This window comes from Micropterus dolomieu, linkage group LG07, assembly GCF_021292245.1.
Source record: "Micropterus dolomieu isolate WLL.071019.BEF.003 ecotype Adirondacks linkage group LG07, ASM2129224v1, whole genome shotgun sequence".
In the NCBI taxonomy this organism is placed as follows: domain Eukaryota; kingdom Metazoa; phylum Chordata; class Actinopteri; order Centrarchiformes; family Centrarchidae; genus Micropterus; species Micropterus dolomieu.
The window spans coordinates 11,460,093-11,475,507 of NC_060156.1; the positions used below are offsets into that span (position 1 = coordinate 11,460,093).

Consider the following 15,415-nt stretch of genomic DNA (forward strand, 5'->3'; position numbering starts at 1 on the left):
CCACTTATTTGGTCACTAATTTATTTTACTTTTCTCATTCAACCCCCCCCCCCCCAAAAAAACAAGCTGTAGCCTATTCTTTCTCAATATCATAGGCTACTACTCGGGAGGATGACCTAATTAGGATGAGGAGCCATCAGATACCATTTCCCATAGTTGTTTGAAACAAAACAAAATACACTCACCTAAAGGATTATTAGGAACACCTGTTCAATTTCTCATTAATGCAATTATCTAATCAACCAATCACATGGCAGTTGCTTCAATGCATTTAGGGGTGTGGTCCTGGTCAAGACAATCTCCTGAACTCCAAACTGAATGTCAGAATGGGAAAGAAAGGTGATTTAAGCAATTTTGAGCGTGGCATGGTTGTTGGTGCCAGACGGGCCGGTCTGAGTATTTAACAATCCGCTCAGTTACTGGGATTTTCACGCACAACCATTTCTAGGGTTTACAAAGAATGGTGTGAAATAGGAAAAACATCCAGTATGTGGCAGTCCTGTGGGCGTAAATGCCTTGTTGATGCTAGAGATCAGAGGAGAATGGGCCGACCGATTCAAGCCGATAGAAGAGCAACTTTGAATGAAATAACCACTCGTTACAACCGAGGTATGCAGCAAAGCATTTGTGAAGCCACAACACACATAACCTTGAGGCGGATGGGCTACAACAGCAGAAGACCCCACCGGGTACCACTCACTCCACTACAAATAGGAAAAAGAGGCTACAATTTGCAAGAGCTCACCAAAATTGGACAGTTGAAGACTGGAAAAATGTTGATTGGTCTGATGAGTCTCGATTTCTGTTGAGACATTCAGATGGTAGAGTCAGAATTTGGCGTAAAAAGAATGAGAACATGGATCCATCATGCCTTGTTACCACTGTGCAGGCTGGTGGTGGTGGTGTAATGGTGTGGGGCACACTTTAGGCCCCTTAGTGCCAATTGGGCATCGCTTAAATGCCACGGCCTACCTGAGCATTGTTTCTGACCATGTCCATCACTTTATGGCCACCATGTACCCATCCTCTGATGGCTACTTCCAGCAGGATAACGCACCATGTCACAAAGCTCGAATCATTTCAAATTGGTTTCTTGAACATGACAATGAGTTCACTGTACTAAAATGGCCCCCACAGTCACCAGATCTCAACCCAATAGAGCATCTTTGAGATGTAGTGGAACGGGAGCTTCGTGCCCTGGATGTGCATCCCACAAATCTCCATCAACTGCAAGATGCTATCCTATCAATATGGGCCAACATTTCTAAAGAATGCATTCAGCACCTTGTTGAATCAATGCCACGTAGAATTAAGGCAGTTCTGAAGGCGAAAGGGGGTCAAACACAGTATTAGTATGGTGTTCCTAATAATCCTTTAGGTGAGTGTAGATAACCTTGCTTGTCCATAATAAAAAGATAATAGGCTTCCAATGGACTACTCTGGCTTCAACAGGTGGCATTTTATGCAAGTTATTGAATAAAGTGGGTATTGGTATCACTTTAAGAGTACTGGTTTTGGGACCAACCTTAGGTGGCAGGGAGTTTCCTTCCAAGCAGTTTCTGGGGACAGAAATTAGTAAAGGCAAACTGGTAACTTGACAAACAGGCTTAGCCTACAGTACACAACTTAACAATCCAGCAGGGAATGGTCTGGCTTCTCCTTAAGTAGTGGTAGGGATGGCTAATCAGGACCAGGTGTGTGACTACCAGCGGGTGCAGCTATTGCCACCCCAGGAAGCCAAACACGCCCAGGCCTAAAAAACTGAGGGGAGGGGAGAAAAACAGACCAAACAAAAACACACCAAGCGTGCCTCACTCACACAAAGGGAAAAAACAAATGAAAACACACTCACTCAGTCTCAAACTCAGGTGTCAGATGCAAGAGTCGTGACAAGTGACCATAAATATTATGAATACATTTCTAGCTTGTATTGTAGTATTATGATTATTTTCTTTTGCTATTATGTATATAATTGTACGCTGCTAATGTAATATTTACAGCAATGTGTTTGTGTGTGTATGTGCTGCAGGCCGGATCACAGACACTCTGGCCAAGCAGAACGACAACCTGAACATCGTGGGACTTGTGGGCTCCATCGACAACGACTTCTGCGGCACCGACATGACCATCGGAGCTGACTCCGCGCTGCACCGCATCATGGAGATAATTGATGCTATCATGACCACCGCCCAAAGGTCAGACACTGTGTGATATTGAGCAGTGGCAGCATTGAAGCCGCTGGTGCTTCATCAAACAGCAGTTGTTATTTGTTAGTAGAATATGAAGATATAACATTTAATGGAGAAAACCTAGATAGTGTAAGCAGTAATAGATATTCAGTTCATCGTTAATTGATTTGTCGGTCATCAGGAAATTAATTGGCAACTGTTTTTGGTCATCAAAAAATGCAAAACATTCTCTGTTTACAGCTTCTTAAATGTGTGGAATGCTGCTTTTTCTTTGCCATAAACAGTAGCTTCAGGTTTAGACAAGCCAGTTTGGAATGATTTCTGTAATCTTGTCCAGACTTGCCCCCTTGGATCTCGGGATGTTGCTAAAATCTGAAAGTTCTCTGTTTGCATGCTCACGTATTTGCTGCAAATATTTATTAGCTTGTTCCAATAGTAATTTTGTGTACCTTCTACAGCCACCAGCGCACTTTCGTTCTGGAAGTCATGGGGCGACACTGTGGGTGAGTAACACTCTGACCCATTTTACTATTCTTTAAATACTGCCCCTGAATAAAACAAATTATTGTGCTTTGCTCTGTGCTATTACTCCAGATATCTGGCCCTGGTGTCAGCACTGGCATCCGGGGCAGATTGGCTTTTCATTCCAGAGGCTCCTCCTCATGAGGGCTGGGAGGACCTCATGTGTGCCCGTCTAGAGGGGGTAAGACACGAAAAATAGTCAAAACTTTATATCAGATCAAGGTACATACTTATATATTCTCAGGAGATGTGAATCTGTCTGAAATATCAACATTCTCTTTGGTTTAAAAGCATTTCAGGAATAGAGGAGGCTACATTTCCTCAAAAATACAGTGCTGTGAGGCTGGATTGTGCTCACTGACTTACTGGTTAATATGTTTGTATCTGTTTACCTCCAGAGCCGCATAACTGGGTCAAGACTCAACATTATAATCATCGCAGAAGGAGCCATTGACTTTAATGGCAAGCCGATCTCCTCAACTTATGTAAAAGATGTAAGTTTAAAGATTTAAGGACTGGGGATGATTGATGGCTGTCTTTACTGCATGTACCAGCTGCCCAATAATCAAGTGGTGATTTAATGTTGGCAAATGTTGAACTAGAAGAAAGCAGTTTTCGTGCATAGTAAATGATTACTCTGTATCAGTAGAGATTGTATTGTGATATTGGGGCTAGTTCTGCTGATAATATAACACAGGAGGTGTATATGAAGGATAGGTTGTTGTTGTTTGTTGGTTGGTAAGCCTGAAACTAAAGTAAGTTGTAAAATGCTTTAGAAGAGTTTCCTCTCAAATGTTTGCAAAGGACTTTTCTCTCACTGTCTCTCTGTTGTGCGCACATGACAAATGACAAACCTGTAATACATTGACCTGCTTCCATGTCTGTTTGAAGCTGGTGGTGAAGAGGCTGGGCTATGATACAAGAGTGACAGTCCTCGGCCATGTTCAGCGAGGAGGAACTCCTTCAGCCTTTGACAGAATATTGGTGAGTTGTACATACTGATGTTCTTTTTTCCATACAAATGTGCTTTTTCAGCAATAGTTTGAACATTTAATTGCATAAACTGCAGATCTAAACTGCTAAAAGGTTGAACATGCCACTCATAGCCTTTAGGGAAGGGGAAAATACTTGTTTCTGATTGGCTAGCAGGTGCCACCACATATCTAATGATTACTATAAACCAAGGTTAACTGCTGGTAACCACTGTGACAATTCTTGACGCTGTAATACTGTGCAAGATTTTTTGACCTTTTACATTTGTTGAGTGGCCAGTGTATAAGTGCTGTAATACACAGTAAGACATCATGATTTTGAACATACACTCTGCTGATGTTTATAAATATGAACTACTTTATAGCGTTAGGAAAAATTGTTTGTCACAAATTCTGTTCTTGGAAAGAATCTTTATACAGGATTACAGTGAATTACTGGTGATATACTACACACTGCCTAATAAACCATTTACATACTTAAAACCAATACAAGACAATACAGATGAGTAGGAGATGATACTCCCAACATTCATTATCTATACATTTAAATGCACGCGTGTGGACTTGCTTGTGTTTTCAGAGCAGTAAGTTGGGTGTGGAGGCAGTGGTTGCCCTGATGGAGGCCTCTCCTGACACCCCAGCCTGTGTCATTGGCCTCTCAGGTAACCAAGTTGTTCGTCTGCCTCTAATGGAGGGTGTGGAGATGGTGAGTTGCTCTCCTCGATTTGTATAAATTATTTTAATGGACAAACAGTGGGAGGTTGCTGTATTTGTCATTAATTATTATTTGCAGACGAAGTTGGTGCAGACGGCCATGAATGAAAAGAAGTTTGATGAGTCTGTCAAACTGCGTGGAGGGTGAGAGCTGAGGTTTTTTTGTGTACATTAATTTGTTTTAATCTTTTTATCAATATTCATATCAATTTTATTTATATAGCACACTTAAAACAACCAAGATTGACCAAGGTGCTTCACAGGTTAAAATACAACAAGGCACTACTAAAAGTACAGCAATAAAACATTATAATATACAGTATACAATGTATTTTTCTATACAGTCTATATTTATGGTTTTAATATATCACTATATTATAATGCAAACCTGCCTTGTTCTACAGTCTACAAAATACCCCTAAAATGTACCCCATTCATTTTAATCATACACCCGATTTAAATTTGTTGTTTTATCTGTGCCTATAATAAACAAGAGCATGCTAAAAATAATGATTTTCTTGCAGGAGTTTTGAGAACAACTGGAACATCTACAAGCTTCTTGCCTTCCAGAAGCCTGCAGAGTCTGAGGTAAGACTCTCACAGACATGAACGCACTCGTGCACACATGGAAAAGGGGGCGGCTGTGGCTCAGGAGGTAGAGCGGGTTGGCCGTTAATCGGAAGGTCGGTGGTTCAATCCCTGGCTCCCCCTGGTTGCGTGTCGAAGTGTCCTTGGGCAAGATACTGAACCCCTGAACCCCTGGCGGCTGTTCCGCCAGTGTATGAATGAGTGTGACTGTTAATTTCTGTTTGAGCATTTAGGCTCAGTGTATGAATGTGTGTGACTGGTGAATGCAGATGTAGTGTAAAAGCGCTTTGAGTGGTTGAAAAGACTAGAAAGGCGCTATACAAGTACGGAGCATTTACATTACATTTACAAAAGAATTCTCAAATTGCGTAGTAATATCTGACTCATGCTTCCTTAGAGCAATTTCTCTTTGGCTATTCTGAACGTGGGCGCTCCGGCTCCAGGGATGAATGCAGCGGTGAGGTCTGCTGTGAGGTTAGCCCTCGCTCACGGACACAAGGTCTACGCTGTCCACGATGGCTTTAAAGGACTTGCCAAAGGGGCGGTGAGGGCTTCTACCGCTACATCCGTACCATGCCACAACAAATAACCCATATGAGACTGATAAGAAACTGTTCAGTACTGACACCCGTGTCTGTCTGCAGGTTTTTGAGATGGAATGGCATAGTGTCGCAGGATGGACAGGTCAAGGGGGCTCACTGCTGGGGACAAATCGGTGAGCAACAGGGCACCTTGATTTCTATGATTCTATGATGTGAACATATTTAAGTAAACTTAAGAATAGTTTGGGGACTTGAGGGAGTTTTTTTAAAGCCAAAATTGATGTAGAGGCCACAAGTAGGCAGTATGACAACATATACCATGAGACAATATGTTTTGTCAACAGCCAGAGATTTTGCCATACAATTTATACTGTGTTAAGGAACCAATCATCATGTCTGCATTACAGCAAAATTGGATTTCTGTTATTTTTGCAATAATAAATGTTTACTTGTCATGTACTTGATTTGCTAGATTAGCCAAAACAGACATTTCTATCTACTTATAACATCCATGAATATTTTTTCAGAGTAAATGTTATGAAAAAATACATCGATGTTTTAAGATTCCTACCTCTTAATATACCTAATAAGAGGGTTTTATTAAATTTAAATAAATATAAATGTCCTGGCTGTGTGAACTTTCAAAAACACTGGATCTAACAGTCCCCATAATGTTTCCAATATTGTCTTTTGACCTTCCCACACATACCTTATAAATTCAAGGGCCCCAGTTTGTAGTGCAGATTTTCTGGTAAAAATGTGTAGACAAAGCTAAGGGACCAGGATGATGTTACGTGATTTCTCAAGACGTAACAAAACATCCTCCAAGCCAAATTGGCCTCTTTAAGTTATTTTTAATTTCTGTTTGATGTCGTATTTCAGAACTCTTCCAAACGAAAACATGGAGAAGATTGTGGAAACCATCACCAAGTTCAACATCTCGGCTATTCTTGTAATTGGAGGGTTTGAGGTAGGGCATCAGACACAAGCCTTCACAACTTGTATATTAATTTCAAGTGTAAATGTTACATCAAAGAGGTTTTCAGTCTACCTCTTGGTGACTTTCAAAGGGGTACGAAAGTGTGCTGCAGCTGTTTGAAGCCCGGAGTCACTATGATGAGCTCTGCATCCCTATCTGTATAATCCCTGCCACCATCAGCAACAACGTCCCTGGAACAGACTTCAGCCTGGGAGCAGACACGGCTGTTAATGCTGCCATGGAGGTAATGCTGAGCAGATGGCAAATTAACAGTGCGGCTTTGATGTTTCAGGATTAACATGAAGAGACTGAACCAAACCAGAAAACATCACATCTAATATGAGCTGTAGTATTACCAAGATACACTTTGAACTCTGTATACTTAACAGGGCTGACAGCAAGAGCCGTTCAGAGGAAAGAGGCGAGCAGCACTGTAGTTCACCCCTGTACTTTCATATTAACCACCTCACCTGGAAAAAGAACACATAAACAGTCCTTCCTGTGAGGAGCAACTTATTGTCTTTTCAAGCTGCGTATTTCTGTTGTGTTTTGCTCTTTTTAGAGGCAGCACAGTATAGATGAGGGTTAATTAGAAGTACTTTAATGTGGACTCTCTCTCCACTTACAGAAGAACAATTTTGAACCCTGCCCTCAAATACCAATGTCTCCTTTCACACTGCCATTTCAATTTCCCCTTCAGAGTTGCGACAAGATCAAGCAGTCTGCCACTGGGACCAAGAGGCGAGTGTTTGTGGTGGAGACAATGGGTGGATTCTGTGGCTATCTGGCAACCTGCACCGGTATAGCTGTGGGTGCTGACGCAGCCTACATTTATGAAGAGCCCTTCGACATACACGACCTGAAGGTAAGGCCAAAAGATAATCCCCTTCTGTTTGTTTTTTTGTCTTTCTTCACAGCTTTCTGTCTCTTTAATTATCTGGCCTTTTGACAGACTAATGTGGACCATTTAACTGAAAAGATGAAGAAGGACATCCAGCGGGGTCTTGTACTGAGGTACAAAACGCTCACTCAGCTCCATACATTCATACACCCATACAGAGATTCTCATGCATAGTTGGAGAAGCTGATGAAAAGTGTCATCTATGTTTTATCTTTTTTTGCTGCCATCATGCTATGGTTTACTAAAGGCTGAGCAAGTATGTACATAGATCTCCATTTAAAAAAAACAAGACTAAGAGTCAGACACAGATCTGTGAGGGGTTTTACGCTAAATACTAACATCATGGTGACAGTGCTAACATTTATCAGCTAGCGTGTTAGCATGTTAACATTTCCTAAACATAAAGTACTGCTGAGGATGATGGGAATCTTTTTAGTTTGCAGGTATTTGGTCATAAACCAAATAATTGGACAAACTGCACATTTTTACAAAATTATGGCGCTATATGTTGACTGATGATCAGAGAAGTAGATTTGGATTTATCATCTGAGCAAAATTATTGTTTGTACAAAATGTCCTGGCAATCGACCCAAAAGTTGTTGAGATGTTTCAGTCTGGACCAAAGTGGTGGACCGGCCAAGCAAAGGAAATTGCTATCTAAAGCAAAGCCTAAAAAATATTAAACATCTGAACTATTTAATTTCAACAAAACACATTCAAAAAGACAACTGTACAGGATATTTAGAACATATCACACTTTCAGGGTTCCCACTATTTCTAGAGATCATTTCCCAGGACTTTTCCAGGACATTTTCAGTGATAATCTCGCTGGTGACTGATCACTAATATGTTCTCTCTGCGAAAGTCTGTTTTTTTAAATTGTGCAATCTGTGGCTATAACTTGAAATGAAATCATCGATTACATGCGTAGAATTTATGACAAGTTGATCTTGTTCCAATGCTATGTTTAAATAAGGTTATTGTTTTTTTGTAGTGTTGCCATTGGTTTTTTTTGTTTTGGAAATCCATTTATGTTCTATCCTTTTCTTATGAATTACATTTTAACCACTGCTGCCTGAACACCAATAACTGAACAGCCTACAATTTTGCCTACTAACAATTCCCAGCATTCGGTTGAACCAGATCTTTCTAAAATCACAGTATTGGATGTTTTACTTTTTCTCTCATTTTCCATGTGTTTTCCATGACTGTTAAATTGGTCAACTGTTTTCCAGGTTTTCCAGGACGCGTGGGAACCTTGCACTGTATATTTCTGAAACCTCGTCTCGCTTAAGTTTTCCCTTTGTTAATCGCTGTCTCTATCATAACAGGAATGAAAAATGCCATGAAAACTACACCACAGATTTCATCTATAAGCTGTATTCATCAGAGGGGAAGGGTATCTTTGACTGCAGAGTCAATGTGTTGGGACACCTTCAGCAGGTACGGAGCCACCATACAACTGGCAAAACACAGCTTAGCAGTGACAACGGTATACTGTGAAGAGACAGAGTCTTGCCACATATTTATACTCAATTTGTGTTTGTGCTCTAGGGAGGGGCACCTTCTCCCTTTGACAGAAATTTTGGCACTAAGTTGGGTGTGAGGGCTATCCAGTGGATTTCAGAGAGGCTGACAGAAAACTTCAGACAAGGTAGAGATGATGTATAAAGTCATAGCTGACAGGAGTAAATTGCTCTGAAAATCAAACCACTGTGATTTTGTTTGTTTTCCCACCAGGCCGCGTGTTTGCCAACTCGCCAGATACAGCGTGTGTTCTTGGCCTCAACAGGAAGGTCATCTCATTCATCCCAGTTACTGAACTGAAGGCTGCGACTGATTTTGAGTAAGCAAATACAGCTTTCTCTTAAATAACAATTCTTAATCAGTGTTAATATGTAAATTATGCCTCTTTTTTTTCCAGGCACAGGATGCCCACGGTCCAGTGGTGGATTAATCTTCGGCCGATGCTAAAAATGTTGGCCAAGTACCAAACCAGCTTCTGTGAATATGTCCCAGGAGAGCTTGAACATGTGACTCAACGCTCCATCAGCATAGACTCTGGGTTCTAGGCTCTCCAATGCAACAGTATGCTCTTGGCACTTTTTAATCAGTCCATCCTTCATTTTTACACAAACTATATATTTTAAGAATGGTTTTCAATCTGCTGCTGTGCATGTTTACAAGACTGAAGACTTTTCAAGCCAGCATTGATCCCAGTCTGTTGTCAGCATCATAAATAATGTAGAATTTTACTTCAAGTATTCATTTATTGAATGATTCAAAACAGAACTGATTTTGCTATTTTCATCACTAAGCGAGGCCTTGTAAAGCCAAATCACTGCCTTAAAAAGATAACCAAGTGTGCCATGAAGCCAAAAATTTGTTAATGTACAATTGAAAATGTTGCATGTGGTGTGATATTAATGGTTTGCTTACATAATCAAATATAATCAAAATATTGATTTCACTAAACCATAAATAATCTCATCAGGAACCTCAAGTAAAATTTATGTGTATGTAAATGTAAATTAATTTAAGTGCCCCAGTGGTTGGTTTGAGAAACTCTTCTGATACATGTTTAAATCTGTCAGAATGTGACCGTGACTCATGGGACCAGTGAGATGTTTATTTTCTTTTATTTATACACTGTCTACGACTGAATGTAGTTAGAATTAGTTAATGCAAATCACAGAATAACAAGACTCCATTAAACTTCACAACTACTGTACTTATATAGAGAAATCTGTAAAGACAGAAACATGAACATATGTTTTGTATTATTTTGATACTTATGCAATATATTCAGTAAAATTTTATTCAACAGTAATAATGTTAGAATTATGTTCATTGTGGTGTGAATGGCACAATAATTACAACACAATAATTATTTAGTGTTGTTAAACCTTGAACCCTTACCTAAGGTGTTTGTCATAACCCCAATATATGAGAACATTACTGAAGAAATAAGTAACAAACTAGTCTTACAAACACAACAATGTCAGCATTTCAGATGAACTCTAAAAGTTGAATGAAAATGTAAAATCCTCACTGGTGTTCTCTTTGTTAGATGTCTGATCGCTCTTTGAGGTGAAGGCAAACTGGAAGTCTTCACTTGGCTCTTGTTGGCCAAACGGGAACTCAGAGCCTGAAAAATCATACACATACCTGTAGGTCAAAGCAGGTAACACACATCACAAAAACAGATTTGATACTTACAGCCTGAAGCCTCTGATTCTGTGGTTTTCTGGAAAGAGATGAATATATTTTGGTGTTTTGGTTTATTCTAGTAATACTGCATGAAATAAAGAGGGGTTACAGTGAAAGTAAAATACCTTTTCAGTGAAAAAGGAACCGGTGAAAGCGAAAGATGAGTCCTGTAAAGAAACGGGAGGTAATTCCAAAACTAAGAAACTGAAATTCTGTCAAATCACTTTTTCGTTTTGCTCACTCCTCACCTCATCCTGTGATGAGCCGACATCAAAGCCAAAGCCAGGGAAGCTTGGGGTGCTGGGATCAGAGTTCAGAGAAAACAGGAAAGCTGGAGATTTGGTAGCAGAGATCCCTTGATGTGGGGAGCTGCCAGGGCTAAAGCTGAAACAGCAACACAAAAACAGTTCTTAGAAGCTGACTTAACACTGAGTCAAAGTGTTGGACAACTCAGACAAAGCCTTACTTAAATGGAAATGTTGGAGTTGAAGGCACAACTATTGTTTTCGCAGGAGAGGACTGAGGATTAGTTTCCTGAGATGATGACTGTGGAAAAGCAACAAGTTCCTTGTTGCCCTCTTCGTTTGGTGCCTGCTCTTCCTCTATAGCTGGTCGTTCCTCCATCTCCTCCTCCACTGCTTCATCTATGTCTGAAGCAGTGGAATGCTGTTCCTATGCAGAAAACACCTTGAGTTTAAAAGTATTTCCAAGATTGAAAACCTCTGAAATTCCATTTACAGTGTAGACCATTATGGCACTGTGTTTTTATTGGATACAATCTGATAAAACTGATTTTTAGTTTAGCTGAGAGGCTGAAATATCCTGACTTTAGTCACTAGTATGGGCCAAACAAAAAAAACACACCCTAAATTTCCCATTATGCACCTTGAAAGTATTGATTATTAGACCCTCCCTGTCTGGTAAACGTCTATGTCTTTCAAACCTCACACCCACAATTTGTTGCGCAGGTTTGTCCTTACAAGTTGGTAGTCTGCAAGCCTCAGTCGAGACAACTCTGATGACATCATTCGGGTTATTTTTTTGTGTTTAAAATAGGCCGAATAGTACTCCTTGTAACTAGAAACTGATGATAACTTAAAATCGGTGTAGTGTCCCATAATTAAAAGGCCTTTTTCCTTCCATTTTTTTGGGATGGATACAGTTGTCTTAATGGTGGAGATCTCAAAACCAGTACCCAAAAGACACAGTACACCAGGCAAGATACTAGCAGGGCTAAGAGGGAAGTGTTTTTTGGTCAATTGGGAAAACTTTAAGGTAAGTCTAGGACTAGGTATAGTAGAGAAACATTACCAAGACCGGGTCCAGTGGTCCAGTTTCCTGGTCCTGCTCGTCAGTGTGCATCACATCTGGCCAGCCTTGTTCTGAAATAAATAATCTGCTAATGGGGTTTGGTGTAACATAAACATCCAAACACGAAAAACATGCCATGTGTGTAAAGTGCTGTCATTAGCTGGAACATAAAGGACTTTGCTCTTCTTACCTTCCAACTGCTCACATGGCCACAGCTCATTGCATGCTTCTTCCGGGGAAGGACTGCAAGCAGCTGTATCCTGAACCTTGTTTTCCTCACAAATTTCATCATTTGCCTCTATTAAGGTTTTATGACCAATCTTCAAGTTTGTAAAAATGTAAAAAAAAATAAAAATAAATAAAGAGATTTTACTTTTCAAAAGTGCTAGAATTTCGTCAACTCTGCAGTGCCATTAGTATTGCTAGATGTATCCAAGTACCTTTGTCTGGTTGAGATTAAGAGAGGAGATGTCAATAGAAGAATCACTTTTCTCTTCTGTCTGAGAATCTAATTGCTTGTCTGGTTCTGTAATGGGCTGCTGGCCAGAAACACTAGAAAGAAAAGACTCGATCACAGTAATACTGAACTTTGCTGGAGGCTATGCGTAATTATTCTTTGTTATCTAATGAAAGATTAATGAAAGATACCTGTCTGGTAATTTCTCAGTGGAAGAAGAATTTACTGCTGGACCTAGTCAAGCAGAAAATAAATTAACTATTTAAAGAGCTGTACATATTTCAGATCCACCAGAGCAAGTTGTGATGATGTAAAATGTTTATTACCAGTAAGTCGGTCCAGCTCCTTCAGTTTCATTGTTATTCGATCATCACAAGCCTTGATCCTACACTCAATCTCCTCTTTTTCATCCTGCAGCGTGAGGAGCTTTTGAGCAAGAGGATTTTGGTAATAATATTCTTTATGCGTCTGGAATATCTTCTTATAGCTTGCAATTCTCTCTTCGTAGACTTCCCTTGTTGGGTTACAAATAAAGAACAATTATGCTATTTTCATCACTGCCCACACCAATGTATTTAAACACAATTAAACACCACTGAACCCACTTGTCACGGTTGTAGCTGGCTTTTCTGCTCTCCAGTTCTTCTTTCATTGTCTGCTCATACTGAAGAAGCAGGCTGTTAATCGCCTTCATGCTAAAATCACATGGATGACAAGCAGTAATATATGACTATCTATACCACACTGCACTGTTTACCTTAAGTTAAATGTAAAATTGAATTATGTATCAGCTTGATCCATCATTGTTTGGCCTATGTATTAATGTTAGCTAGTCATCATACCTTTTACAATTGTCTTTATTGTGTATCACAGAGTTCTGCTTCACCCTGATTTCTAGCTCAAGTCTCTTGGTATTTCTGCGGATTGTTTCAATGTGAGACCTTTTCTCAGCAATGTCAGCTCTGCAAACTGTTGACAAGAATTGGAATACTTTATAGACATCATTAAACAACATAAAATCTAACCTTATGGTGATAGTTACACCAATTTGCTTGTCTTTCATACAAATGTCAAATTAATCCTACTAAGAATAATTACTGTTGGACATACCTTTAATTTGTTGGTTGATTGAATTCTTCTTTAGGGAAAGTTCCCGAGTTTGAAGAGCTATAAAATAAACATCTTAGTGTTATCTTATTTGAAAATAACTAATGTTTTATTTTATATTTTCAATTCAACTTTATTGGACTTTACTGCCATGGGAAAAAAAAAATTTGTGGTTTGTCAGTGGTAGCACGTTAGTATTAGTATTATTATTAATAAAAATTAGTAGTGTTATTATCTCTTCACTTAATTAGCTTAAAGTTAAGATAATGTTAGTTTAGTTAAGGAACTCCAAAAATAGCTTGCTTACTAAGTTATTGACATTTGTTAGCCAAGCAGTTAACGTTAGCTTAACCTTTTACATTGTAAGCCAAGCAAACATCAAATAAGAGCAAAACTACAACTGTTAACCTACAATAAACTCAATAACTGAACTCACCAAATTGAAAAAGGAGGCTGTCAATAGTATTAAGTGAAATTTCGTTCATTTTTGCACCAGCCTGAGTTCAGCCACATTAGCAGACTCCTGTAACGTTACCAACTGTCAACGGCCACTTTCTCGACGGCATTCCCAACAGCAAGGTTGCACAGATTTATGGGCGTGGAAACAAACCACGCTTGTGGGTCATACGCATGCGCAGAACCGCTAAATTGCACTTCTCGATAGGTAGCATAAATCGACAGAACACCTGGCTGCTGCTGCTGTCAACGGTTCAAACGTTCACCCTTTCAACATAGAAGAAACGACGCGTTATTCGTTCAACTCTGTGATCTTATGGATGGAGTAACAAGGTATTCATATTGTAACATGTTATTTTATTTAAGAGAACCTGGATATATGGGTTATCATTTAGTTACATGTCAATTGGATGAACTGAACAGTTTCAGAAGTGACAGGTTTCAGCAAACAGTCTCAGCTCAGTTGTTATGTAACGTTAACTTTACCTTCATCTAATGTAAAGCGTTTTTCATTTTAGCTGGAACTGATGTTAGCATAGTTCACTTTGTACTTTTGGCAAACGTTTTTACATCAGTTATGTAAGCTATACCAATCATAACACATGATATCTCACAGTAGAAGTCACCATGACTGTAACCCCCCCCCCCAACACTGAATGACTGAATAAATGAAAAATTATTGTGCATTTTGGTTTATATGAAAACATGTAAGTGTCAGTAGCCTAATATAAATAGTGAAATGTTGTGTAACTTAATCATAGCCAATATTCAACTGAGGAAATGCATACTTTAAGTTACACAATTAAAAAAAAAAAAAATACACTTCATTATATGATTTTAATTTATTTTTAGCCTATCATTTCTGTTATTCTCTAGGACAGTGCTTTTCATAGACATAGATAGATGTTTTGGTCCATCTTTTTTCCCCTCATGTTCACATGACGGCAGTTAGGATCCTGGATGGCTGGCAGAGGATAGATGGGCGGGTTTTGTGCTATTCTGGAAATCATTTTGCGTAGCGCATCTGTATCAGCGAAAAACAGCGCTGTGACGTGTGGGCTCCCGAGATGTGTCAGGCAAATACAGCGATTTATCCTCACACTGTATAGTTTATCTACCCGGTGCTTGTTCAACCTATTGAAGGTAAGATTGAATTTAAATTCTTGTTAGAGTACATCTTGTTCGCCGCCTGGCGTCTGCAGACAAAAGAGCGGACATGGGTGGGATTTAAATGGGAGGGGATCAGCTGTGTGAAGAATGGGTTTCATTGTCGATTTCGCTCCCTCTTCTCATAGTATGCATTCTTTTGGAAAATCACTACAATCCGTCTGTGGATTGTGTAGTTTTTCTGTCGTTATTCCTATAAAGGGGATAGGATGATACACTGAGGTCGCAGCATATCCAGAGTATCGTTGTGCTGTCATGCAAAAGAGAGACCCCCCCCCCC

General features: G+C 39.6%; 3 protein-coding genes and 1 long non-coding RNA gene across 8 annotated transcripts in view; 2 read left to right on the forward strand and 2 right to left on the reverse strand.

The window, feature by feature from the left end:
- The window catches only part of LOC123974147, a 16,912-nt gene extending 15,274 nt beyond the window's left edge, over positions 1-1,638 (reverse strand). For 2 of the 3 annotated variants that reach the window (XR_006825763.1, XR_006825764.1), the window contains exon 1: positions 1,526-1,638. This is a non-coding gene — a long non-coding RNA (uncharacterized LOC123974147). The remainder of the gene's footprint in view (positions 1-1,525) is intronic. The other variant, XR_006825765.1, reaches the window with a different exon arrangement.
- Positions 1-10,257, forward strand: part of pfkla (phosphofructokinase, liver a) — a 14,087-nt gene extending 3,830 nt beyond the window's left edge. Inside the window, exons 5-22 of the mRNA XM_046054604.1 lie at positions 2,030-2,195; positions 2,648-2,692; positions 2,784-2,892; positions 3,110-3,205; positions 3,603-3,695; positions 4,284-4,409; positions 4,497-4,561; positions 4,942-5,005; positions 5,403-5,549; positions 5,650-5,720; positions 6,430-6,517; positions 6,618-6,770; positions 7,227-7,391; positions 7,479-7,540; positions 8,759-8,870; positions 8,982-9,081; positions 9,168-9,273; positions 9,352-10,257. Coding sequence (XP_045910560.1) covers positions 2,030-2,195; positions 2,648-2,692; positions 2,784-2,892; positions 3,110-3,205; positions 3,603-3,695; positions 4,284-4,409; positions 4,497-4,561; positions 4,942-5,005; positions 5,403-5,549; positions 5,650-5,720; positions 6,430-6,517; positions 6,618-6,770; positions 7,227-7,391; positions 7,479-7,540; positions 8,759-8,870; positions 8,982-9,081; positions 9,168-9,273; positions 9,352-9,499 — 1,916 coding nt within the window. The 3' untranslated portion in view covers positions 9,500-10,257. The remainder of the gene's footprint in view (positions 1-2,029; positions 2,196-2,647; positions 2,693-2,783; positions 2,893-3,109; positions 3,206-3,602; positions 3,696-4,283; positions 4,410-4,496; positions 4,562-4,941; positions 5,006-5,402; positions 5,550-5,649; positions 5,721-6,429; positions 6,518-6,617; positions 6,771-7,226; positions 7,392-7,478; positions 7,541-8,758; positions 8,871-8,981; positions 9,082-9,167; positions 9,274-9,351) is intronic.
- LOC123974146 (protein SIX6OS1) lies at positions 10,036-14,091 on the reverse strand. Of its 2 annotated transcripts, none has more exons than XM_046054606.1 (14): positions 13,949-14,091; positions 13,516-13,572; positions 13,248-13,374; positions 13,011-13,100; positions 12,732-12,919; positions 12,597-12,639; positions 12,389-12,500; positions 12,139-12,268; positions 11,949-12,019; positions 11,104-11,303; positions 10,886-11,021; positions 10,763-10,804; positions 10,647-10,674; positions 10,036-10,575 (listed from the first exon to the last, which is right to left on the reverse strand). In XM_046054606.1, exons 1-14 carry the CDS (start codon positions 13,995-13,997, stop codon positions 10,448-10,450), a joined length of 1,401 nt encoding a protein of 466 aa, XP_045910562.1. In that variant the 5' UTR covers positions 13,998-14,091; the 3' UTR covers positions 10,036-10,447. The 2 variants fall into 2 exon arrangements, with proteins under 2 accessions (XP_045910562.1, XP_045910561.1); XM_046054605.1 differs by having other exon boundaries at positions 11,104-11,309.
- Positions 14,092-14,180: 89 nt separating this feature from the next.
- tmem169b (transmembrane protein 169b) overlaps positions 14,181-15,415 on the forward strand; it is a 5,328-nt gene continuing 4,093 nt past the window's right edge. Inside the window, exon 1 of one of the 2 annotated variants that reach the window (XM_046054929.1) lies at positions 14,181-14,301. The gene's annotated coding sequence lies outside the window, so the exon portion shown is untranslated. Of the gene's footprint in view, positions 14,302-14,824; positions 15,112-15,415 lie in introns of those variants that run through there. The other variant, XM_046054928.1, reaches the window with a different exon arrangement.